Consider the following 23162-nt stretch of genomic DNA (forward strand, 5'->3'; position numbering starts at 1 on the left):
GACCAAATAATTTTTATTTTCGCGTTAGCTGATAACAATTTATTATACACCAAATCAATACAGATGCTGTTTACAATTTATGTTTTAAAAATTTGAATCTTAATGCAGTTCTTTTGATACTTTTCAGATAAAATATACATTTAAGTTATGGAAACTGATCTTATTGAAGATCAAAAAATAAATTGAAAATTTAGTTAAAAAAAATGGAAATTTATTGTGCGAGTTATCGCTAGAAGAAAATTAAATGTGAATATCCATGCACAAACTCCTTTGGCCTTAGATGTGTTTGCTCGGTTTTTTAGGAATTCCTTCTCACTTTCAATGTTTTCATTAACTGAAAGATAAACAAAATTTTAGGTAGTTTTTAATTAAAACTATATTATTCAAACAATCAATGTAATATTTAAATATCAATAGAACAATGAATTAACTTACAAGGGTCCTCCGTGTTTAAAAAATCTTCTGAGACGCTTTCCACGTTTACAGCATCTAAAAACAATTACTCGGTAAATAAGTATAGCAAAGGAAAAACAAAAAAATTTAAAAATTTTGTAAAAGTAATTACGAAGTAGAACAGCCGTATTCATTTTCTTACCAGTTTCTGAGTCCGTCAAATCTTCTACCTCAGTTTCAATCTCATCTTTAACTGAAATTAAATATTCAAATTAAAGTTATTTTAGAAAATAAAACTGAATAAATTAGACTTACTGGGGTTTGCTGGGTCTGGAAAATACACCGCATCAGGCTCAACGAATTCCTCCACTGAAAAATATTTAAAAATGTACTAATTAATTATATGTAATTAGATAACAATGAAAAATAAAATTCCTGATGGATTTATAAAAATTTTAGTAAAGTACCTTTGATATTTATTTGATTTTTGATAAATGTGTTAAGATAACCCTTCTTCCCAAAAGAAAAGCGTTATAAATTTTAGACCTTAAAATTCCGGCTAAAAGTGGATCTTTTTAGTTTTATCATAGAAATATTCTTATCAAAATGCAGTTAATCTTTCTCGGGAAAGCAGAGGAAAGTTTCTACGAAACTATTTGTTTCTCTTAATCCGCAAACGATAAACTACTTTTGACAACAAAATAAATATAGCAAATAACTTTCGGTTTACATTACCTATTTCTGCGATTTTTCTTTGACGATAAGGTAGAGATACACTGTAGTTGTTATTTTGAATGTCCGCAATCTCTGTATTCTGTATTATTGTATATATCCAACTTAAATATGGATTTAATTGCGTAAACCTATTTGGGCGCCGAACTTCAAGATTAGATTCCCGTTTATTTTTCAATGGCAAGCCATAGGAAATGATTCCAACTAAATTACTTTCATGAATAACACCATAACCGGGATATATGTTTTCTCCATCCGCATTTTTCCAAACCTGTGGTAGTAATTTTAATATTAATAAAATCGTTTTTCACATAAAAGGATATGTTTTTACGTAAGATTCCACACCCTCCTCCAATGGAAAATCGGTAATATCATAGTCAGCGACTAAAACCCATTCAATATCGTTTCGCTCGGAAAGCGGAAGTTGCGTACTGAGACTTAGGATCGCTATATCATTGTCCAACGATGAGAAATTGAACTGCGGATATACGTCTATGCCACCAACGAGGTATATCAACTCGTTCAAATCTTCGCCTTTGAATGATACCGCCAACTCATCAGCATTTAACAATTCCCTACCATTTACGAAATCGTTATCACTCAATAAACACGATGCTGATGTTAAAACCAAGCGACTCTGAATGATATTGCCATAGCAATGGCCGTCGATCAAATCTCCTTGAGTATTCCTTTTGCGCACAAGGACTTGGTACGAAGGACGAAAGTACTCATTTTGCACGAACGGAAAAAAGCACAAGATAATCAGAGCTACCGAAATCATAGTATCTTTGGCTACGCAGGCGGGAGAATCTTGACTGTCTTCACGGTTTCCTTACACGTTTAAGATAGTAAGCAACCTCAGATGCACAGATGCCGAGAGATATAGCTTATCTTTTTATATAATTTGCTTAAGTACAGCGGAACCCGCATTCTTGGGTCTTAATTCAGTTGCGATAATTGAGCATAAACAGGTGTGCGAAATAACACTTTTTTTTATATATGAAGATATGAAGTGTAACTGAGGAAGTAGTCTGAACATTACGCTCATTATGTGATAACAATTAGTACAAAGATTCCCAAATTTTTGGTATCTTATATCGCATGTTTTTACTGTTTCACTGTTGTTTGTCTGGCTTCATAAAATGAATGAAAAATTTAAGAGGGCAGCTCACTAAGCACGGAAAATCGTTAAAAGGGTGAACCAATTTGTTAGCAAAAAATTTAAAATAACTGAAAAAAAGGTAATAATAAATATTTTATGTGTCTTGGCAACGATTTAAAAAGATTTAAAATGAACTCATTTACTTAGCTTTAGATTCTTTTTGTTATTTGTTTTAATGGAAGATATAAGAACAATTAATATAAGCAGTAATATTTATTTTCTTGTTTACGCAAGCTTAGACTGCAATTTGTTTACAGGCAAACGCAGTCGACAGAGCAGAAAGCACATTATTTATGTTTTCAAATGAACTGCCACAGAAATGTATAAATAAGTAGCACATTTTTTGATAACAAATTAGTAAAAGGAGCTGTCTGTTCCGACTGGGATCTACCCAGTGATTCCAGAGTTCAAGGTAGTTCTTGATCAGCTCAGTCAATGTGGCTAATTTTTATTATGAAACAGCATCAGCAAGAATTGAAGTAACCTGGTTTTTTAAAAAACGTTTTTCTCCTTCGATATTACAATACCTCAACAATAGAATTAAATAAAAAGTAGTTCAGTGTCGCACTTAATTATTATAAATCTTCAAGCTTAGATTTTGCAATATTTTAAGACACTTGTATATAAAAGACTCATTTGATCCTCAAATTACAACTGTGGCGACATTTCTCATTAACAGGGGAATAGAATATTTACACGATCCCTTCTATTTGTTTGCAACAGTGCTGTTTAAATAACAAAAGGTTCAAATTTTATTAACTTGAATATCGAGTACAATAAATCGTTTAATTTAAATGAAACCCCTTTTCCTTGGTTGCTGTTAACAAGCGCTCCTTCATGATCTCTTCGGTTGGGTAGTCGGGAAGCTTTAAGTAGTGAACGCACGTGTTCACGGATGGATAGCTTCCAACGCCAGCATCTACCTTTCGGACAACTGTCAGTCGGGGATGAAGGTTGGCCAGTCCGCCTGGCGGCAGGCTGCTGCAACCGGTTGTGAATTGGAGGAACGCCTTCCTCTCGTCACCCGACATGCTCAACAAAACGTTAACAAAGCGTTGGAATCCGGGACTGAAATTAAAATAAATGTATTAGTTGTAATAATTCGAAAAACATCTATCTTATTGCAAGCTTACCTGTCTTTGTTGTAACCAAGTTTTGGTTCAGTGTATGAAATAATGTCTTCTCGACTCCAATGGGGGAACTGCTCGCCACAAATCATCATTCGTGCCTCTGAGGGAGTAAAAGCGGCCAACTTTTTCAAAGGGAACACTTCATTGAACCCATCACTGAAGGCCTTCATTTGCTGAGCGATTCCGTCCTGCAGGATGAAGTTCATCAGCAGTTCGCAGTACGCTTCCAGGTTGTCGATGGTGACGTTCACTGACGATCCATTGGGCAGCAATTCGGCCTGGGTGTAACCATAGATCGAGGAACTCGGCAGATACGTGAACGTAAGGGCCAGGTCTTCCAAAGATACCTCCAAGCCATTTTGGGTTTGCAGCTTAAGCTCGTTGATAAGCTCATGTTTCTTCTCCGCGCTTATAGTATCGTCAAACTCGATTGATTGCTTTCGCAACAATAGGTTTTGCATTTCCTGTAGGAATTGATAACGAGTTGGATCGATTTCTTTCAAGTTTTCCAATGACAGAATACCCCCGAATGCATTCGACTTGTTGGAATCAGTTCGCAGCAATTTAGTGCAGGTTTCTACTATATCAGAGTCTTCTGATACGACTGAAAGGTCGCCATTTCGTCTATCCGAAATGACCTTCTGGAGATTACGTGATAACACTTTGTTGTGACAAAGCAGCTGTAGAAATGATGTCGATAGGGGTATGTCCACCAGGCGCATGTCCTGCAAAACCTTTGCCACAAAAACTCCAAAGAACCAGAAATATTTGAGCACATTCTCACATATCTCAGAATTCTGTGGTAATGGGGCTGGGAATATTCCGTGCTCCCTGCGATTTACGTAATACCCAACTGGTTTTGAGTTTCCTTCCGCACTCTGCGTCGAGTTTTCCGTGTCCTCGCCCAAGTCATCGTCACACAGCCACATACAGAGGTCGGAACGCTGGATTTCTGCGGCCACCAAGGCGTAGAACTCCAAGGTTGGTCCCAAACCAGTTCCTTCCTCATCCAAAAACTCCACCTCCAGCACGGACTTTCGATTGCAGTGAGTCTTCATCACCTGCATGGCCCACATGAGCAGGTCCTCGTTTCGCGGCACTTTAACGCGTTCGTGCTTTAAACGCCCGATGCGGAATTCGTGATCATCCCGCCGCGGACTCATGATGGGTATCCTCTGCCGTTCCACGGTGACATCTCGCTGCGACTGTAGGCATACTATGCTGCGCGATGCTCCGAACGATGTGCAGTTGAAGTACAACTGCCTGGTCTCAAACGGAAACAGAAAGGGACAGGATTGGTTTAGGTTCTCGCACCAATTCGGCAGCGCGTTGCTTGCTAGCACCAATGGATCCTGAATTTGCTGCTGCAGTTTGTTGGTTATTTTCTTGCTGATGAAGAGATCTTCGGACAACACCGATACACCGTGCTCCTTGACATCCGAATCGATTTCGGACTGATTGAGACCATTGATTTGAGTGAGCAGCTCGAGTACATCGTCAACGGAGCACAGGTTATTATCGGCCACGTTGAAACCGATGTGCATGGGCGAGTTGGGGGACAAAGTGGATGCACCACTCTTGGAGGACACATCGGGCGTTTGCGGGAACTCCTCCGATTCCAAGCAAGTGCTCTCCTGGGCCTCGGGTGATACCTCCCGGTACACGATGGTGTATGTGGGCTCCCATATCTTTCGGAATTTGTCCAGCTTGTTCAACTGACTGCACTGAAGTAATTCCTGTACCGCTCTGAATATGGTCCAGTCGGTGTTGCTCAGGTCGATTTCCACTTCGGGTATACCACCAATTCCAGGACCACGCAATTTAAGGCCCAGCAAGGGCTGTTCGATAGTCTCAGGTCCACCACTCTGCTGGGGTTTCGGTAGCTCGGCGCCAAGGGGGGATATTTCCAAATCAGACGTTTGATTGACGTTTGTGCGGCCCGGGCGTGGATCGAATGCTGGTATCAACGCGGAGAACTGCCTCTTTAGTACAAACTCATCGTCCCAGGACTTGCGCTTGGTCACACCCACCAATCGGTTCTCCATCGCCTCGTCATCCATAAAGGTAAGCAAGTTGCGTGAGACCATCACTTGCAACAGTGTGTTTCCAACTTCTTCGTACTCGTCCTCATTCTCCTCTTCATCGTTGTCCTCATCCATGTCGTCCTCATCGTCCAAGTCACCCAACAACGCCGGCGCTCTGCAGCTCTCCAAAAAGTCTTCCAGCGATACTTGCTCACTGTCACTCGATGTGGATGTTAGACTCATGGTTAGGGTATGATTAATCGTTGATGCCGATTGCTGTCCCGCAGAGGTATTTGAAGGGTTCGACGGAGCTATGTTTTCGCTATTATTCGACGACAGGCTTGGGTAACTTTGGGCGGTGCTGAGCAGTCCGGAGTGGAAATTGCTTGACAATGCCAACTTAACTAAACTGGTTACCGAGTGGCCAAGGAATGAGCCTGAAGCGTTCTGATCGCCGTGCTCGTTCACATTGGCTTCCGCATTCATGATCTGATTATCCTGTATATTGGTACCTTGGGAGGTACGGCGACGAGCAATCGCGGCAAATGTCTCCAGCAAACCGGTGTGGGTAGCCACTTCGGAAGTCGAGGGAACTTCCGAGGCCGACGTTGTTGTCAGATTAGGAACACTGATGCTCATCTGGCTGGGAACCGAAACGTTTTCGTTCGAAATCGGCTGTTCCTTGATGTCCACAATGGATAAGACAGCATTTGGTTGCTGAGCTGGCTTTAAGGTTACACTGGGCTTCTTTGAACTCTTAGTGGGAAACTCTTCGGATGTAACTATAATTTGCTTCTGATTGGCATTATCTGGATTTATTAGAGCCTGGGCCTTCGGGGTCTTCTTACCGCCAACTGGCACATTTGTGCAGGGCACTGGGAAAGTGTCCGTGGAAAGAATGCTATTGGACATGTTACGAATCATGTCGACGCCATCACGCATTTTGTCGATCATTTCGAGGGCTTCGGTTGAAAGTTGTGTGACCGGTGGACAGCCAGCAATGTTCGAGGTTCGGAGATTTGCGAGCAGGTCCTTGGATATCTTATTCACCGAGTTGTTGGCGTTCATCTTGTTGTTTTCCTCAATGTTGGATATGTTTTTGATATCGTTCTCTCGCGGCGACGAACTCTGCACATCCGGATGACTTGAGCTCTGACTCGCAGTAACGCTCTCAGCGGGTTTGTAGGAAGGCGTTAGGACCCTGCATATATTCTCTTTGGACAATTCAGTTAGTGATAGGTTCTCCGAAATGGTGGCTAGGTCGGAAACATTGCTCGAGTTAATTGCCGGCATCGAGTTGTTGATGGCCGACAAGTCCGATATGTGCTCCAACTCTCGGCTCAATGGCGAGGGTCCACTTATGTTATCCTTATGCATTTGATTGGTGCCAGACTCCTTGTGCTTGGCCCGAGCTTCCCTGGAGGAAGATGTGTTCATAGCAAGTTGGTTTGATATAATCTGTGTCTTGGCCGAAGCAAATACGTTCTCTGCAATCGTCTCCACAGTCTGCTTCCAGGCCAAGTTGTCCGCCGAAACAGTTTGATTGGACGCACCCTCGGGGTTTTGATTCTTCTCTGTGGCTTCGGGCAGGGATGGAGTGGAGCTCGATTTGCGTGAGGTGAGTGTGTTTCCCCCCTTCTCACTTGGTTTAGCAGCTGTGCTTGCACTGCCCATCGACTGATTTCCGTCGAAGGCGGATAGATACTCGCAATCAGCCAACTTCAAATCGTATTTTCCTTCGGCTCCCATGCGATAGGAGTTGCGCACACCATGGTCCCACTTCACATCGATCCAGCCGTTGTGTATTTCGCCGGTTATTGTGCCCTCGGCACATCCGTCCTGTTCCTCCCAGCGCCAATCGACGCCACGGATCACTCGTGCACCGGTGGTCATGTGCTTCAGCTGTGCCCTTATCTGCCGCCTCTCGCGCCTCGTTTTTGCCTCAGCTTCCTTGACACTCTTTCCGATATCATCGGCAACGCCTACGACGCGCCCATAGATTTCGAAGCCACTCAAACTCAAATAATGGGTCTGGCCAGACGCATTGCGGCCATTTTGCTGGATTCTAATGTGGCGATACCATACGGAATCATCAGTTGCACAGTTAATGGGCCATGTGGCTGTGCTGCCAGGCTCCACAAGACTCTTGTCATCCACATGTGTGCTGAGGGTGGTCCAAGTTGAGCCATCCTTGGAGCCTTGAAGTAGCCAGTTTCTCAAAGCCGATCTTCCATAACCGCGGGCATGGCGCAGCGTGTAAGCAGTGGGAATTATATAGACACCCAAGTCTATGGCAAACCAAGCCTTCTTGTTGTCCTTGGTGTGACAATTGAGTGAGATGCTATCGCGTGATAGAATATCCTCCAGTTTGCCATAGGGTAAGGTCTTGCCCTCCGAGCTAGTCACTTGCACCAGGCCATATTGCGCTGGGTTAACCCAATCGCAGGTCTTAGCATTGGAGCCAATGTAGAATAACAAGCCTTCCTCGTCGAAATCAAAGGAGTGCGTAAACACGGTAGCGGTCCTATGCTCCCGAATTTTCTTCAAATAGAAGTATGTTGAGCGGTCGAGGTCGTACCATTGTTTGGCCACCATTTTCAGTAGATATTTGGAAAGTTGTCCAATCGTTGCCAATGGTTCCATTTTAAGAGTTCGTCCCGATCGATCGAATAAAGTGCTTTCGCACTCTGCACGCTCCAAACGGAAACGAAGTCTTTTCTGCAGAATTTGCAAACTGTATCCAGTGCATGGAGAATCGTACAAATAGACTGGCAGCTTCTCGGTGCTTTCCAAAACCGAGACAAGTTTTTGAATTAAAATACTTGCAGTACTTTTAGTTCTTGGTTTGTTCGTTGCAGACTCAACGTTGTCCTCCAGTATACATTTCTTGAATACAGAGACTCGTTGCTTTTGCATTTTGTTTCGCTTGCAGCGAGGTGAATTAGTTTCCCAATGATTGACCGACAGCACGGCTACCAAAGCTTGTACCAATCCCGACGAATGCATTTCATAGGCGCTTACAACGCCGTCTTCGTGTATCAGTTGAGATAGCTTCATTAGGGCGTCCGTAAGTGTGGTCTCCCAGTTTCCATTTGGTGCCATGTGCTGCTCCTCAAAGGATAGCTCAATTTGCTTTACGATATCCGTAAGTATGGCTACGGCGCCCCGAGGAATTATTTGCGCAGACTTGAAGTACTTGTTATAAATTTCCCGCGATAGGTTTCGAACCTGGAACTTTTGACCCTCTGTCTTTGACTTGTTGCGCTTCTTTTTGGCTGTTGACCAACCGGATGCAAAATCGGGACCCAGGACAGTTTCTGCCGAGAAGGTATGCTTCGTTCCTCGATTGCTTTCAAAAATAAAACCGGGCAAATCGTCCTGCAACACGGTAACTTGATGACCTTCGGTGTTGTGAATTTGTAGCTGGTTTGTTTTCTGCGACTGTAGAACCCAGTTGCCAACAACTAGGCGCAGAGCACTCGCAGTGGGCAAAATGGGCTGTGATACAACTCCTGCAATCACGCAGGACCGAGCACGCATCAGTTTCTCAAGAAACTCGCCCCGATTTTCTAAAAACAAACAGAAAATTTAATAAATTTTTTATCTAGCAGATTTTAACACTTACCAGAACTATCATTTCCGTTCTCCGGACTGCCACTGGAGTACATCGTTGCCAGTTTGCCATCTATGATGAAGCGGAACCATCCGTTTGAGCCATTGGACAGCTCAAGGGCCACAGAATCTGACCAGACGTACAAACAATCCCGGCCTCTGCAAATGCTCCACTCGCGCCAGTGATAGGGTTTCCCTTGCAATATCTCCTTCGCGTCCTCCATAGGATCATCTACATGGGATGGTCCGATCGATAAGAATTGGTTTCAAATCAAATATATTGAATATACCTGATGTTGGCCTAGGAGCAACGACTACACTGGTCGACGATCTTTGCGCTGCGGCTGGTTCCTCTACGGTCCCTGGTAATTGTACATACAATTCCTCCGCATCGGTGTCCATCAGGGCTTGGACCTTTGCAAACACTCCTAGCCTTGCAAAATGATCGAGGAATTCCTCCTGTGTCTTACACATAATTTCCTCAATAATATTTAAAACTATTAAATGACCGTCACCGTCATCCTGCAACAATATCGTTAAAGATAGTAATTAGATTTGAGTGATGATGACTGCTTATTGTTTATACCTCGTTATCTAGGACACTGGCGATCACCTCAATTAGTAGGTTCCCACCATTTTGACCCGATGTCGACGCTGCATCTTCGCTAAAACTGGTTTCACTGAGACTTTGGAGCACCGTTGGGTACGCGTACTGAACTATCTTTTTGATCAGGGCCAAACTGGCCCGCCGGACGCTGCCCAGCATCGAACCCAGGAACGTTCTACAGAATATGGGCAGAAGGACCTTTAGGTAAATGGGCGCCATTTCCGGATCACCTCGGGGCTCCATTAGTGTGTACTTTTTGCCATCTTTGTTGAGAAGCGAATGATCTGGCGACATCCACTCCCCAGGCGACTGCAAAATTGCCGCTACCTCTCGATGTCCATCGTCTAATCTTTCTCGCGCCTTATCCAATGGCGTTTTCCCATCTTCATCTCGCAAATCCGGATAGGCTCCGAATTTCAAAAGGATTTTCGCAATAGCCGGGCGACCAAAACAAGCTGCATAGTGTAGGGACGAACTTCGTTGACCCTTGTTGACATCGGCTCCCTTCTCACACAAATATTCTACCATTTCCAAGGTACCGAAGGCCGAAGCCCAATTGAGAAGTGTTTGGCCCACATCGTCCATACAATTGACGTCAATGCCACCCGATTCGATGGCCTCACGAAGGGCTTCCGAATCCTTTGATCGTATGCAATCAATGAGCTGGCGATGCGTGCGATCGGTGTTGGTATTATTACGCCTTGGTCGAGGCGCCAACTGTCCCTGATTGGGGTTGTTACTTCCTCGGTTTAATGCTTGGCGACCCTCGAACAATAGTAACAGCAATAGATCCGCAAATCGCATGCAATCCAACACGCATCGCTCATCGCCCTGCAGAGCTCTTTCGAGGGCATCAGCCAATTGGGATCGCAAAATGTCATGGGTAATCGAGGGTGATCCGCGACAAAGTGTGGACAACAAGGAAATCGTTGTTGATATCGATTGCGGCGAGGCGGCGGCATCAGATGACTTAACCTTGGTGCTGTTGGATATGGTTGCAGTTCCAGCAACGTTTTCATTAATGGCATCCGAGTTTGTGGTTGCAGCGGGTTGGCTAGAGCTGGTTGGCTGGGTTCCAGCCGCTGTCAGCGAAGAGTGCGTGTTTCCTCCGACACTTTGGAGGCGCTTCAACAACTCGGTTGTCAGGCCGTACTCTGCCAACGGTGCTGGGTCCACCCACTTTCGTGTAAATCGATCTGCTACAGAGGCAAAGCACTTTAGAGCTCCATCGGATACCATGGGGTCCTCGTGTTGCAGCAGAGTGCTCAGACTCTCGACGCAGTTTTGTATGCATGGAGTATTAGGTTCCACCTTGGTGCAGAGCCTGGATACCACCGACATGGCCGAGTGTAAGGTGTCCTTGTGAACCTGCGAGCCACAGTCCCGTATGAAGGACAGTACGCAGTTGAGGCCGCCGCCCTCGAAGACGGCGCCAGCTTCTCGGGTGCAAATCAGCTCGAGCACTTTGATACATTGCTCGGCAAGATCGCGAGATGTGCGCGATGATAGATCGGCGACCACTAGATGATTGCATATGGCTTTGATGGCGCCATCAATGGAAACGATACGCCTGGTGCACTCAGCCGAAACATCCAGGTAATAGGTGATGGCTCGCGCAGTGACCTCGAGTACATTTTCAGGTGCAAGTTCGTCCAGGAATATCTTACACAACGCCGGTAAAAATGTTCGAGGAGGGCAGCTGATGTTGGGGACGGACAGATTAGATAGTGATCAAATGGTAAATCTTCTATCGCTGACAATAATACCTTTCGAAGCAACGATCTACATTATCGGACATTAGGAGCAGCATACACAGCTGCTCCAGTGCGATTAGTTGCATATCCCGCTCATCTCCTTGTCCCATGGACAACCATTCCAGCAGCGTCTCGGGGTCGACATCGCCCATCTGTAAGGAAAACAACAACAAAATTTTGAATATTGACTTTAAAGCTGACTTTATTATACATGTAATGTATTGACAGCTGAGTCACAAATCATCAAAAGAAGACGTGGAGCCTTTTAATGGGTGCCTTACGTGTAGTTCAACTAAAGAGGAATAGATACTTAATATATGGACTTGTAAAACAGACAGGGCAGAAGAATATATATAAGAAATAATATACAATATTCCGGACAGTTCTTTCAAATTTTGGATGATCTGAACTAAATCTTTACGTGCGATTTAAATCTTAAATTCACAACCTGAAGATCTAATTTTTGTTAACTTTTGTTAATCGAAGTCATAAAAAATCAAACATCTAGTTTGTAAAAAAGAACGTAGATCTTTGGGACTTATATTTATTTATATATAAACTTTAGTTGCTTGCGTTTTATTTTGTTTTTACTCAGCTAATTACTGAGCACAGCACGTAATTATTTAACGTAGACAGCAGAATTGATAACATTTACTTTTCCAATGAATTAGAAAACGTCATAGTTCTTGAACATAACTTATTGTTTTTTAATTTGTTTAATGCTTTACTTAACAAAAAGTATTTAATATGTATGTATATTTAACTTACCGCAAATCGAAATTTGATTTATGCTTCTACACCAAAACTGAAAAAGAAAGGAATTATATAGACATTAACAATAATATTCTAATGACTCACGGCTTTCATATAAATTATTTATTAACATACGAGAAAAGTATAAAAAGGGTTCTGGACTGAAATAATTTTATCTAGTTGATAGGACAACTTTGGGTTGCTAGGCGTTTTTTGATTGGTAAACAAAGATAATATTACAATTTTAAATAAAAAAAACAAAAATTGAGTCAGCAAGTCGTTCCTTATGGGAATCGTTTCTTATAAGTGTGTACGTATTTCATCATTCTTATAGAGACTTATTGGCAATATTGGATTAGCCAATTGGATAAGAAATCTTTCCTTTTTGGGGAACCCGAATTGCCAAATGCACACATGGCGGACAAAGAGATAGTTGGAGGGAAATTGCGTAGTGCCATCTTAACTCAATAAAATTTCACCGCGATGACTCGAAGTTCGTCAAGTGATGTTATAATATATGTATGCACATATGTACGCTTGTACGTACATATGCGAATTGTTTTCATACAAGATAACGGTAAGTGCTAAAAACTGTTTTGAAAATCAACAACATAAGCATATGTACATCGATATGTACCGATATACACATACACATATGCATGTATGTAATCACTTTTTCAATTACACTTGATACTTTTTCTTGCACATGATAATAACGATGGGTATCCCGTTTTACGTTTTAGCATTACACAAAAGGTAATTTCATTTTTATGTGAAAAGAGAATTTAAAGAATCGTGTAAAGAATGATGACACTTTACGATTTTCTCTCCTTCAACGAATTACCAGTTGTGTATGTATAATTTAAAGACCTTTCTTTTCTGATAGCCCAACAATGGAGTTACATAAAAACGTAGTTGTAATATCCATTGTCTTTGACCAGGTATGTACACTAGTCACAATACATATGTGGACCACACGAAAACATGTGCACACGTAATGTAATTGTCCATTATTTATTAACATTAAGTGTCGTGTCTCTGCTCACACACATACATCCATATGCAAAAGAAAAATACACAAATCTTGAGAAAATTGTTGTTGAATAGAGATGATCTACCTTTTTTGCATTATATTGAATATTTTGCTAATGCTTGCACTCTTTTTTAAAGCTGCTTATTAAAGCTTTTTAACAATTACTCAATACACAACACTATTTTTATTCACACAAATATCTAGCAGCACAGCTCGAAAATTGATTATAGAGATTACATGTGGACGATACATTTAACAATCCATCGATAACCGATAACATTGGTGGCCAAGAAATAGGGGCATTCGTGGCCCTCAATCGTTTAAGCTTTTGTTTCCCATAATATAATATCTGGGTATTGACTTCCAAATCCCACATTCAAATGATTATTATTTTTATGAATCTTAGAGCAAGTTAAAAAAAATTTTTTAGATAAATTTTCTACCAAGTCTTTTTTTACGTAAAATATACTTATACTTTTTATTTGCTGACAACAATTTCAGGTTAGCCAAATTAAGTATTCTGCTTAATTAAACAATAAAAGGAACGTCTTTATACTGCTTGTTTATTTGTTTATTATTTTTCTTGTTGTTTTAAATATAGGTTATCAATATATATACATATATAGAATGAAATATTATTTTTGCAAAATATGGGTTTAATTATGTTCTGGAATAAGTTCCGATGCCCAAACATCTTGTGGCCAACCCGTGCGGCCCTTGGTCGACAATGGAACATTCTGAAATATAAATTGTCATTATTAATTGGAACAAATAGATCATTTATTATGCACATGCATGATTTTACGAAAATCTTTTAATTGAATCTGTTACATTGCTTGCAAAACCGTTAACCGAATTGTCGAAGACGAAAATGTTCTTCATTTTTTGTTATTAGGATATACGTATTTCTTTTATGTTTTTAGCTATATCCCAACTACGGTTAAGAATTGCATACTTTTCAGACCCATTTATGTTAAATATCTAATGAATTTAATCCAAATGTCTGCACACTTTTCAAAACTATGTCGAATTTGAGTACATGACTATTGAAAACTCGAATTGTGGATTTCAAAGCATTGCATTTGAGTAACTCAATTTGTTTATACAGGTCATAGTTTTCTTTTTTTGTATACAACTTGTACCCACAAATAGACAATTAAGAAGTAAACAAAAATTTAACACGTGCACGGAAGCACTATGGAAACACTTTACTTTTTTATTTAGAAATGTAGTTCACTTCTAATTGTTTGTGAGTCCCAGATAAAGACAACATCCACTGGAAAATAGTTCTTATCCTTTTTTAAATTTAACAACTAATGTTTTGTTTTCTTTACTTCTTTTGTCAATGTCAATGTTATAAAAACTATCTTTATGAAATACTTAAGCAAAGCTTATAGGTTCAAAAAATTTTAATAAAAAAGAATACTTCAAAACTTCAATATTTCCAAAAAGGCACTTAATTAATCAAACCCCTAATGGATTAAAATGTTTCTGAAGCACCACTTAGACACTTGTCTCTTGTGTTCATATCTAAAACCAGATTGCCCTATTAAATAAGTGTTCCCAGCCATTATTTCACCCCCATTTTATGAAGGAGGCGGTTGGTTAGCATGGATTCTCAATTACGGATGCAGGCGTCTGCGGTTTATCACTTCCGAAATTGCACAATAAAGTACAACTTACAACTGGTCACTGGACCTGTGTACATATATTTCGAAACCCGATTTTTGAAGCTAAACATGGCACCGCACTTCCATTAGGAATATATCTACAATCAATCGAGTTTTTATCTGCGGATTACAAGGGGAATGGAATTACGCCTATTTCTTTGAGGGAAAAACGTAAAATGCTCTTTTATAAAGTCAAGTGCTTTTGTTTCTTATAATAAACAAACAATTGAGATATCTACGCCCCAGTGCAGAAAAAGGGGGAGAAAATATCTTGTGTACCATAAAAATACAAATTCCGAGCAGAGATCTCAACGAAATGAAAAAGCCAAATAGAATAGTAGAACTATAACTATATATCAATGCAAAAAAACAAACAATACGCCCCTTATAGCGGGAACATTGTCTTTATCTATATCTTTGTACAACAAAAATCAGCAAGCCAATATGTTTTTTGAATGAAATATCAATTAGGTTATGGTATCTTAACTCATTTACCTACAGTAAAAACAAAAAAGATTTTTAATAATTTTTTTGTTTGAATGCATGAAAAGCGGCAAAAATATGTATGAATTGTTATTCCGCCGGATAAACTTAAATCCAAAATTCAAAGCGATCAATTTAAATATATGTAGTGATTGGTTTGTTATTGAAAGCATGACAAAGTAAATTACTCTCTTACTTGAATCTCTGATTTCAAACAGTGCTTCTTTTCGCTACAGATCTTTCGACTGACCGGCTTAAGTTCGGCTCGAAATCCGCCTTTTGGATCCAGATCTCCATCAAGAACATTAACTAAATAGTTTATGTACAATATGGCCAACTTCAATGTTTTAATCTGTCAAGTAAACCAAGCAAACGGACACAAACAAACTTCAAATTTATAAATAATTGAATAAGTTATTATAAAATATATTTTTCGCTGGCTATTTTATCTTAATTCTTAAACAAAGTAAAAGTAGAATATAGTTAAGATTGACTTAAGTAGGAAACATTAAAATCCAACCTTCATGTGCTTATTGGTGTATTTAAGTATTAAATTCAAGATTATCTATCCGTCGGTGAAGTTACCTTTGATAATTTAGTATCTGTAGGAACGTTGGGAATCTTTTCTCGCAGATAGGAAAACGCATTGTTTATACTTTGGGTTCGCCTTCTCTCCTTTTTGTTAGCTGTATTACGTTTCTTAACAATCCGAGTATTCGAAGTTGGCACATAACCTAGGTGACTTGTGTTATATATTTGTTGCTGAACTTGACTTTCGGAGTCTGAAATATTTGGAAAATATATACATTATTTTCCATACACACGAAAATATAAAATAAAAGTCGCTTTTGTACTGGAATTGGTACCACAAATCACTGTCCCAATTTTATTTAAATAACAGCGAAGTAAGAAGAATGATTTAAACATTTACGTTTCATGTCGAACATGTTGGAAGTATTATAAATTGAGTTATAATACATGGTTGAGTATTCGCACGTCAAGGCAACGGAATTCTTAAACATTTTCTAATTTAACGTAATTAAATTCAAATCAAATTCGCGGCTTAAGATCGACATTTTCGCAGATAGTGCGTCGCACGTAAAACTCGTCTTTGATGTCTGGCAAGTAACTGAAAAACTTTTTCACTTGTTTAGTGAATGTGCGCCGTCGAGTGAACAACATCTGGATATCCTCCCTCCAAATCCACCAATCGCAATCGCCGACGTTTTGCGTCGACCAATGGTGGGCACTTCAAGATTTATATGTATGTATGTACTCCCGTGTATACATACATCCATATATATCCGGAATATGAACTGCCTTTCATGGTCTAGTGATCCGTAGTTCTCTAGATGGTTCAGTCCTGTTTCTGGAGTCACCTTGAAAACTTCTCCTAACAAAAAGCACTTCCTAATTGTTACAAACTTTTTGTAAAAAAAATATAAGCTACTTGGTATATTAGTTATAGAAAACCACCTATCTTTATTTTTTCCTGTTATATATGTAAAGCCTACCCATATTAATATCATAAAACATATTTTTCAACAAACCAATAACCATTAATAGGCACAAAATCCATTTCACATGTGATTTTTACAAAAATTTTATTGCATTCATTTAATTTATTGATAAATTTGCTCTAATGGTACATCATTATATCTGTGCTTTGGTACAGACACATATAGGCATCGCAAAAAATACGCTTGGCGTGTTCAGGTAATACTTTATCGTTCGTTGAAGTTTCATTTATAGATCGTGCGCCTTCTTCCGAGAGCCACTGTGTTAATTCTGGAACACACGTAATTTCAGGTATATTGTATCCATTCTGTTCGCCTGAAATAACATTTGCGTAAGTATAAGAAACTTGTTAGGTTAAAACTAAGATTTTGCTTGCCTTTTCGATCAGCCATTGAATCGAAGAAACACCATGGAGCATCTGGTCCGGATCCAGACTTGACAAATGCCACGTAGTGAGATGTTTCTATGCAAACGACTGCAAATAACTCCATGTACAATCGCGGGACAACCATGTGCTCGGCCATGATTTTAAATTCCTTCGGACTATAAATCTTCTTCGACACATGATTCGTTCTGAAAGATAGGTTTTTAATTGGTTTTCATTCATTTATCTATGAAGATAGCTGACCTTTTGATGTGACTGTGAAATGTCTTGAGACATTTTGGACAAAAGGCGGTGCATTCCAGTCCTGATCCAGCCTGCAAGCTGCCAAAGCAATCCCGGCACTCGTATTCAGCTAGTTTGCCACAAAGTGAGCACTGTCGAGGAGCTGCAAGTTGAATTTTGTTAAGATTCGAAATGCAAATTGTTATATTGTTGAACACCTACAATTTTCAATTATGTCTGTGACATCAAGAACCTGCGATGGCAATATCCTTGGATACATCTTGTAGTTCTTTCCGAAACGAGGCATTTGAATGATGAAACAAGAAGGAACCTCCTTTAGTTTTATATCCGATGAGTGAAAGCTTTGCTCAAACAATTGTTGCACACTCGGTAATGTTAACTTCTCATCCTTCTCCACAAAGAGTTGGTAAAAATAAGAATCTTGCCCCGAGCTTAGCTACAAAAAAAAAAAAAAAAAAAAAACATGTAAATTATTTAGTATAAAAATCTATGCAATAATGAGTACAATAAGCACCTTTAGAAACGGTTCAACTCGCATTATTTGTGAGAGCAAACTATTTAGGAACTCTTCAGGATCCTTTTCCTCGCAGGTGAGACCGCTGACCGAACTTAGCTGATCTAGGAGCTCGCGCAGTTTCATCACACGATCGGATCGAACGAAAACGTTTTTTCGCAATGGATTGACGATCTCATCGCGCAGAACCTTTTGAACCTCACTGTAATTTCGAATATCCTGTTGAAAATAAAATAATTTGTTATTGGTGAGCTGGGCAGACAAATCGAATAACTTACTTGTGGGCCCGGACGTCTGTACAGAATTGAATCGAAAACACTGGTGAAAGTGAACATGGAAAATAGAGTTGCATCAAGGTAGCAGGAATTATGGTGTCCTTGTATTCCTTTGAACTTTCCACATATGCTAGCAAGCTCATCGGAATTGTGTATTTCTGGAAAACAAATAGCTGCATGAACTCCTTTCCTTTATTAAATGTTTATTGTTATCTTACGTAATGGTGGTATCGAGCCATATATGGCAGGACAGTCAGCGACGCCAAATTTCTTTGCGTGATTACTAGAAACTCTGTTTGCAGAAATGCTATTATCTACATCAGCAAATCGCCGGTCAGCGGTGCATCTGTTGGCTGGTACAAAAATAGCTCGACCATCATGGCAAGTAAATAAGCTAAAACAAAACACAACACAGAAGATATTTTTCAGTTAAGAGTTTTTCTTGTATGAGTACCTATTTATGTGTTTTAAATGTTTAAAAGTATGACATACCGTACGCCATTGTGTCTCCCATCCGATGCCACTACATTTTTCAAGTTGGATTCGTCTTCTACCTCGATTCCGACGAGTACGTTTTTTTGCGGGCCAGGCGGTATACCTATCCATCTCACAACGCCATATAGATCTTCACATACTCCAGGATTCGAGACTTCGACGAGGGAACCAATCGCTAGCTCGGTTCCAGGTATTTCAATCAGAGGTTGATAATCAGCGATTGTAAAACCTAGGACAAGAATAAAATTAAAATAAATTTTAATTTCTTAGAAAATCAAATTAAAAAAAGCGGAACGATTTCATAATAGATCATACCAAGTTCTTCGGGCAATAAATTTGGTGAATAAAATTCTAGCACTGTTAATGGAATATTATTGTGGATATCCGAGTCAGAAGACAATTTTTGTTGGTATATATTCATTTTTGAAAGACGCACAGCACAATTTTAATTTCTTTACTAATTTTTATGTTTTTTTTTTTTTCAGCAATTGAGAACTTTGATAAAGTGCAGAACAAATAAAACTCCTCGACAAACTGCATATATCAACTCAGAGAACTGCCGTTTTACGTGAACGTAAATAGAATATATGTATGTGTCGTTATGTATTTGGCCGGCGTTCTATAAATAAATAGACGTTTTCATTTCGTTGTCTTTTGCAAGGAAGCAAAGTGAATACAAGTCTTACAACAACTGTAAAGTATCGAGAATAAAAGATTCAATAACAGTGAACGCTATATTCGAAAGAAGCGACTATTACATACCTGTTTACTCAGCTAAAAGAAGTGCGATACACTTGAAAATAGACAACCAGCACAAGGAGTGATGTAGCAGGCAGAATTTGAATGTCTTTTGCAAGCAGTACAGAAGACTGCTTGAGTAATTCCACTAACTAGAACTAGCTTTTACAGTTCCTGAGATCTCGTTATTTATATGGACGGACAAACAGGATTAAGATTAAGAGAGCTAGTAAACCTGACCAAGAATGTAGCAGGTCGGAACAGATTCCTTCCTTAGTTCTTAATAATGATATATTTCTTTTCTTTTTGAAGAAATGACAGTAAAATAAACTTACGTAAAGGTTCCTCCGGCTCTATTTTTAATATGGGTGAGGCTGGTTTTAAAATTAAGTCTACAGAATTACTAGGATCCGTTTTACTTTTGTTGTTTAAGATCATTGCAGCTGGTCCCGCTCGTTTTGGCCAATTTGTGCCCAAAATGTCTGCCAAATCCACATCCTCAAGATGTTGATTATCGACGGCACTATGGTTGGCATCGGTGTTTCTAAAAATCGCTCATTATTAGCTTTAAATGAATTGAAACAGTTTTACTACGTACTTTAAAATTCCGTTTTTTCTGTTAGGAATCTTTTTCGGGTATACATGGGTCTTGTGCTCGCTCTCGTTGGATAGTTCATAGTTTTCCAGGGAGTCCCCGAATCTATTTGTTATGGTCAGCTTTTTTTCTTTTTCTGCTTCATAATCGGATTTGGAATTCATTATTTCCAACTAAAGGCTATAATAACATTTGTATTAGTAATTAAATAAAAAGGATATACAAAATGTATTGGTCATAAGTGTTTTTTTATGAAAAATTTTAAAGAGCATGCTATATATTTGGCAGAGAGTATTCTACAGTCGAGTTAAAACTGTTAAACGAAATAATCAATGATACTCGATGTGACGGATTCTGTTTGTAACTGCTTAGTTTGCAGTCGCTTACATACATATGTACATATGCACGTAAGTATGTAAGAGACATCAGGTTGCTGTAACAGTAGTTCAATAAACATTCCATTGTTTTTACGCTAATTTCAATCTTGCATTAAATATTTATTTGCCAAGGAGGACTGCACAGAACAAGTAACAGGAAATACATGCATAACAAACACAATTCGTTAGCAACTTTTCCCTAATTGATAAAAACAATGACACACAACAATCGCGACTACATTGGTTTAATAATATTGCTGTTCGCTGAAATACCAAATGACCAATTAAGTTTTTAGCGCAACCCTGTTTGAGTTTTAATACAAACACACATAAATTGAACTAACAAATAAAAAGGTGTTTATATCCTGGATTTTTGTTTAGTATTTATAAAATTTGTGTCTTTTAGAATGCGATTGGAATGAATTCTGGATATCGTTATCGATTTTACCGCAATCGACAATTGTTGGGGGTAATCTTGAACCAAAAAAATACAATACAGTCAAAAAAACAAAGTAATAACGGTTTAAAAACGGTTTTATTATATAGAATATGTAACAGTATATTGCGATTTGTTTGTCGTTGCTTGTTAGGCTTAGTATGTTTTATTGCTTATGAATTTTATCATAAACTTTTAACAACAACAAAATAAACAATTTTATATATTCTAATATGCATTATATTTTATATTAAGCAACTTATTTTTTAGCATTTTTTTTATTGTGGGGAAAAAGTCTTTTAAAAGTCTGTCAGGTATATAATAATTCTCTGAATAGGATTATTTACGCTAAACATTTGATTAGATTATCACTTTTGAGCACCTTCTGCTGAAGCGGATTGGATTGGCAGTTCCACATGTATAGGACTTTGAAAGGCCATTGGTTGGAGTTGTACAAACTGAAATGGTATGGAGAATGGCATACCGCGATAGGCATTAGCCGATTCCTGTGGACTTAGGTCTACGTTGGAGCTATTGACAAAGTCTGGAGCAGAGTTGGCGGTCTCCAAATCCTTTCCCGTGATATTGAAAGGAGTAGGGGGACCGACGAGTTTCAGGGAAACCCCATCCCGTCCAGGAGAAGTCGATTCAATGCTAGTTTTGGGTACGTATTCCTGGTTATACTGCGAATCAAAACTACTTTTTGTTACGTAATCGTGCTTAAATTGAGGATCAATACTACTTTTCGTCACGTAATCGTGCTTAAATTGAGGATCAATACTACTTTTCGTCACGTAATCGTGCTTAAATTGAGGATCAATACTACTTTTCGTCACGTACTCGTTTTTAAACTGCTGATCGAGATTAGTTTTCGTTGCGTAATCGTGCTTTAACTGTGTGGGCACGGAGCTTTGATAGTCCTCCATCCTCGGAGGATGATCCAATTCCCTAGATTTGTATATCCTGTTGTAGTAGTTTGAGGATGGTAGGCTGGATGGTTCGTGTTCTCTGGGCGGTGGATGATCCATTTCCATGTTAAATTTGAACTCCTCGCCGCGTGGATAACTTTCGTAGAGTGATGATGACTCGAACTTATATGGCTCGCTGGAACGAATGTAAACGGGAACCTTTCGTTCTACCTCAACCTTATAGGGCACTGGTACCTTCTTCTCGAGATGAACTGGCACCTTTATTTCGACCGGATACGGAACAGTCCGGAGCACTGGATACGGTTTCGGTACGTGGACTATTTTCTCAATTATCTTTTCGACCACATATGGTTTGGGCACTTGGACTGGCTTTGGGATGTGAATCACCTTTTCCACTATCTTTTCGATAGGCACGTGCACTATTTTCTCAACTGTAACATTCACCAGCTTGGGCACATGTACGATCTTCTCGACAATTTTCTCAATGGGCACATGGACGACCTTTTCCACGGGATACGGTTGTGGTACTGTTTTGATCAGCTCCTTTATGTGGTTGTGATGATGGTGGTGATGATGATGCTTGATTTTCACCTTCATCCGCTTCGCATCCTTCTTACTCGAGTGCTCGACATGTTCGTGCAGAATCGCTTGTGTTCCGACCTGTTCGGATGCCTGGTATTGACCATCGTCCTCATCGATATGCTCGTGGATCTCTTCGAATGTATGATAATGCCTACTTTCCGTACTCTCATCCGCATAATTGGGACTCACATTTTTTCTTCGAGCACCAGATGGCTTATATTTCAGTTTATTCCTCGTCATTTTATCGCCTTGCTTTTGATAGTTTTTCACACCGCGTTTCAAAGTCACATTGCGTTCGGTTTCCCGATTATAATGTTGCAGATCCAGCTTTTCCGATCTTCTTCCGGTATTGTGAGTAGATCCTTTTCCGTATTCAGGATAGCTCCACTCGGCACTTTCGACACTATTGGTTTTATTCACAGCATAGGAATTACTGTGTGCAGTACTTCCAATAATTATTAAGGTTATGAATAGGTATCCAGGAATCAAAGTTAACTGAAATAGAAAGGATGCGCGTAAATGAAGTATGTACATACAAAATATCTCCTATCAAAAAGACAAATTGGAAATATAGCTTACCATTGGGTTCATTTTTTGTTAAGTATATAGTCTCGCTTGGATTTGAAGTGGTTTAATCAACGCCTTCAACAGAAATGATTTGAGCCAATCGAAGAAAGTATTTATATGAGCACGAAACATAATTAAAATGTGCAGAAGCAAAT

The 23162-nt window shown here is 39.5% G+C and overlaps 5 protein-coding genes and 1 non-coding gene across 10 annotated transcripts, besides 1 other annotated feature; 1 reads left to right on the forward strand and 5 right to left on the reverse strand.

Annotated features, from left to right (window-relative positions):
- Positions 1-26: 26 nt before the first annotated feature.
- CG34043 (uncharacterized protein) lies at positions 27-1948 on the reverse strand. Its single transcript, NM_001038804.3, has 6 exons — positions 1457-1948; positions 1129-1396; positions 709-762; positions 596-646; positions 436-489; positions 27-334 (listed from the first exon to the last, which is right to left on the reverse strand). The coding sequence occupies exons 1-6, from the start codon at positions 1904-1906 to the stop codon at positions 195-197; spliced, it is 1017 nt and encodes a 338-aa protein (NP_001033893.2). The 5' UTR covers positions 1907-1948; the 3' UTR covers positions 27-194.
- A 1070-nt stretch (positions 1949-3018) lies between these two features.
- Ufd4 (Ubiquitin fusion-degradation 4-like) lies at positions 3019-13441 on the reverse strand. The gene is made up of 8 exons (NM_135525.2): positions 13286-13441; positions 12183-12219; positions 11427-11566; positions 9640-11359; positions 9344-9575; positions 9067-9285; positions 3421-9010; positions 3019-3355 (listed from the first exon to the last, which is right to left on the reverse strand). The coding sequence occupies exons 3-8, from the start codon at positions 11564-11566 to the stop codon at positions 3073-3075; spliced, it is 8184 nt and encodes a 2727-aa protein (NP_609369.1). The 5' UTR covers positions 12183-12219; positions 13286-13441; the 3' UTR covers positions 3019-3072.
- A 313-nt stretch (positions 13442-13754) lies between these two features.
- Positions 13755-16461, reverse strand: Hand. The gene is made up of 4 exons (NM_135526.3): positions 16285-16461; positions 15939-16135; positions 15550-15705; positions 13755-13937 (listed from the first exon to the last, which is right to left on the reverse strand). Exons 1-4 carry the CDS (start codon positions 16373-16375, stop codon positions 13857-13859), a joined length of 525 nt encoding a protein of 174 aa, NP_609370.2. The 5' UTR covers positions 16376-16461; the 3' UTR covers positions 13755-13856.
- Positions 16462-16934: 473 nt separating this feature from the next.
- CYLD (Cylindromatosis) lies at positions 16935-20923 on the reverse strand. 3 transcript variants are annotated; one of them, NM_164909.2, is made up of 11 exons: positions 20823-20923; positions 20120-20296; positions 19857-20065; positions 18781-19012; positions 18507-18682; positions 18292-18446; positions 18014-18232; positions 17701-17935; positions 17500-17641; positions 17248-17444; positions 16935-17186 (listed from the first exon to the last, which is right to left on the reverse strand). In NM_164909.2, the coding sequence occupies exons 2-11, from the start codon at positions 20278-20280 to the stop codon at positions 16993-16995; spliced, it is 1920 nt and encodes a 639-aa protein (NP_723554.1). In that variant the 5' UTR covers positions 20281-20296; positions 20823-20923; the 3' UTR covers positions 16935-16992. The 3 variants fall into 3 exon arrangements, with proteins under 3 accessions (NP_723554.1, NP_609371.2, NP_723556.1); NM_135527.3 differs by having other exon boundaries at positions 16942-17186; positions 20838-20923; NM_164911.2 differs by lacking the exons at positions 19857-20065; positions 20120-20296; positions 20823-20923 and adding an exon at positions 19099-19343 and having other exon boundaries at positions 16942-17186.
- asRNA:CR44968 (antisense RNA:CR44968) lies at positions 18806-19489 on the forward strand. 2 transcript variants are annotated; one of them, NR_124175.1, is made up of 3 exons: positions 18806-18988; positions 19054-19192; positions 19269-19489. The 2 variants fall into 2 exon arrangements; NR_124176.1 differs by having other exon boundaries at positions 18806-18973.
- Positions 19680-19771: a mobile genetic element.
- Positions 20924-21052: 129 nt separating the features above from the next.
- On the reverse strand, positions 21053-23094 carry CG13138 (uncharacterized protein). 2 transcript variants are annotated; one of them, NM_164913.2, is made up of 2 exons: positions 23020-23094; positions 21053-22935 (listed from the first exon to the last, which is right to left on the reverse strand). In NM_164913.2, the coding sequence occupies exons 1-2, from the start codon at positions 23029-23031 to the stop codon at positions 21298-21300; spliced, it is 1650 nt and encodes a 549-aa protein (NP_723559.2). In that variant the 5' UTR covers positions 23032-23094; the 3' UTR covers positions 21053-21297. The 2 variants fall into 2 exon arrangements, with proteins under 2 accessions (NP_723559.2, NP_609372.1); NM_135528.2 differs by having other exon boundaries at positions 21177-22935.
- Positions 23095-23162: the final 68 nt, after the last annotated feature.

Source organism: Drosophila melanogaster, chromosome 2L (genome assembly GCF_000001215.4).
Source record: "Drosophila melanogaster chromosome 2L".
Lineage (NCBI taxonomy): Eukaryota > Metazoa > Arthropoda > Insecta > Diptera > Drosophilidae > Drosophila > Drosophila melanogaster.

Bases quoted from the DNA above. Each gene is read 5' to 3' on its own strand.
- Ufd4 (NM_135525.2), bottom strand. From the start codon at position 11,566: ATGGGCGATGTCGACCCCGAGACGCTGCTGGAATGGTTGTCCATGGGA. The intron at 9,576-9,639 runs GTATAAACAATA...ATATTGTTGCAG, and splicing joins CCAGTGTCCTAGATAACGAG to GATGACGGTGACGGTCATTT. The intron at 3,356-3,420 runs GTAAGCTTGCAA...TTTTAATTTCAG, and splicing joins CTTGGTTACAACAAAGACAG to TCCCGGATTCCAACGCTTTG.
- Hand (NM_135526.3), bottom strand. From the start codon at position 16,375: ATGTTTAAGAATTCCGTTGCCTTGACGTGCGAATACTCAACCATGTAT. The intron at 15,706-15,938 runs GTAACTTCACCG...TTTACTTGACAG, and splicing joins CAGATACTAAATTATCAAAG to ATTAAAACATTGAAGTTGGC. The intron at 13,938-15,549 runs GTAAGAGAGTAA...TTTATATTTCAG, and splicing joins GTTTGAAATCAGAGATTCAA to AATGTTCCATTGTCGACCAA.
- CYLD (NM_164909.2), bottom strand. From the start codon at position 20,280: ATGAATTCCAAATCCGATTATGAAGCAGAAAAAGAAAAAAAGCTGACC. The intron at 18,683-18,780 runs GTATGTCATACT...GTTTTGTTTTAG, and splicing joins GGGAGACACAATGGCGTACG to CTTATTTACTTGCCATGATG. The intron at 17,187-17,247 runs GCAAGCAAAATC...ATGTTATTTCAG, and splicing joins TTCAATGGCTGATCGAAAAG to GCGAACAGAATGGATACAAT.
- CG34043 (NM_001038804.3), bottom strand. From the start codon at position 1,906: ATGATTTCGGTAGCTCTGATTATCTTGTGCTTTTTTCCGTTCGTGCAA. The intron at 1,397-1,456 runs GTAAAAACATAT...TTACTACCACAG, and splicing joins AGGAGGGTGTGGAATCTTAC to GTTTGGAAAAATGCGGATGG. The intron at 763-1,128 runs GTAATGTAAACC...AATATTTTTCAG, and splicing joins AAGAAAAATCGCAGAAATAG to TGGAGGAATTCGTTGAGCCT.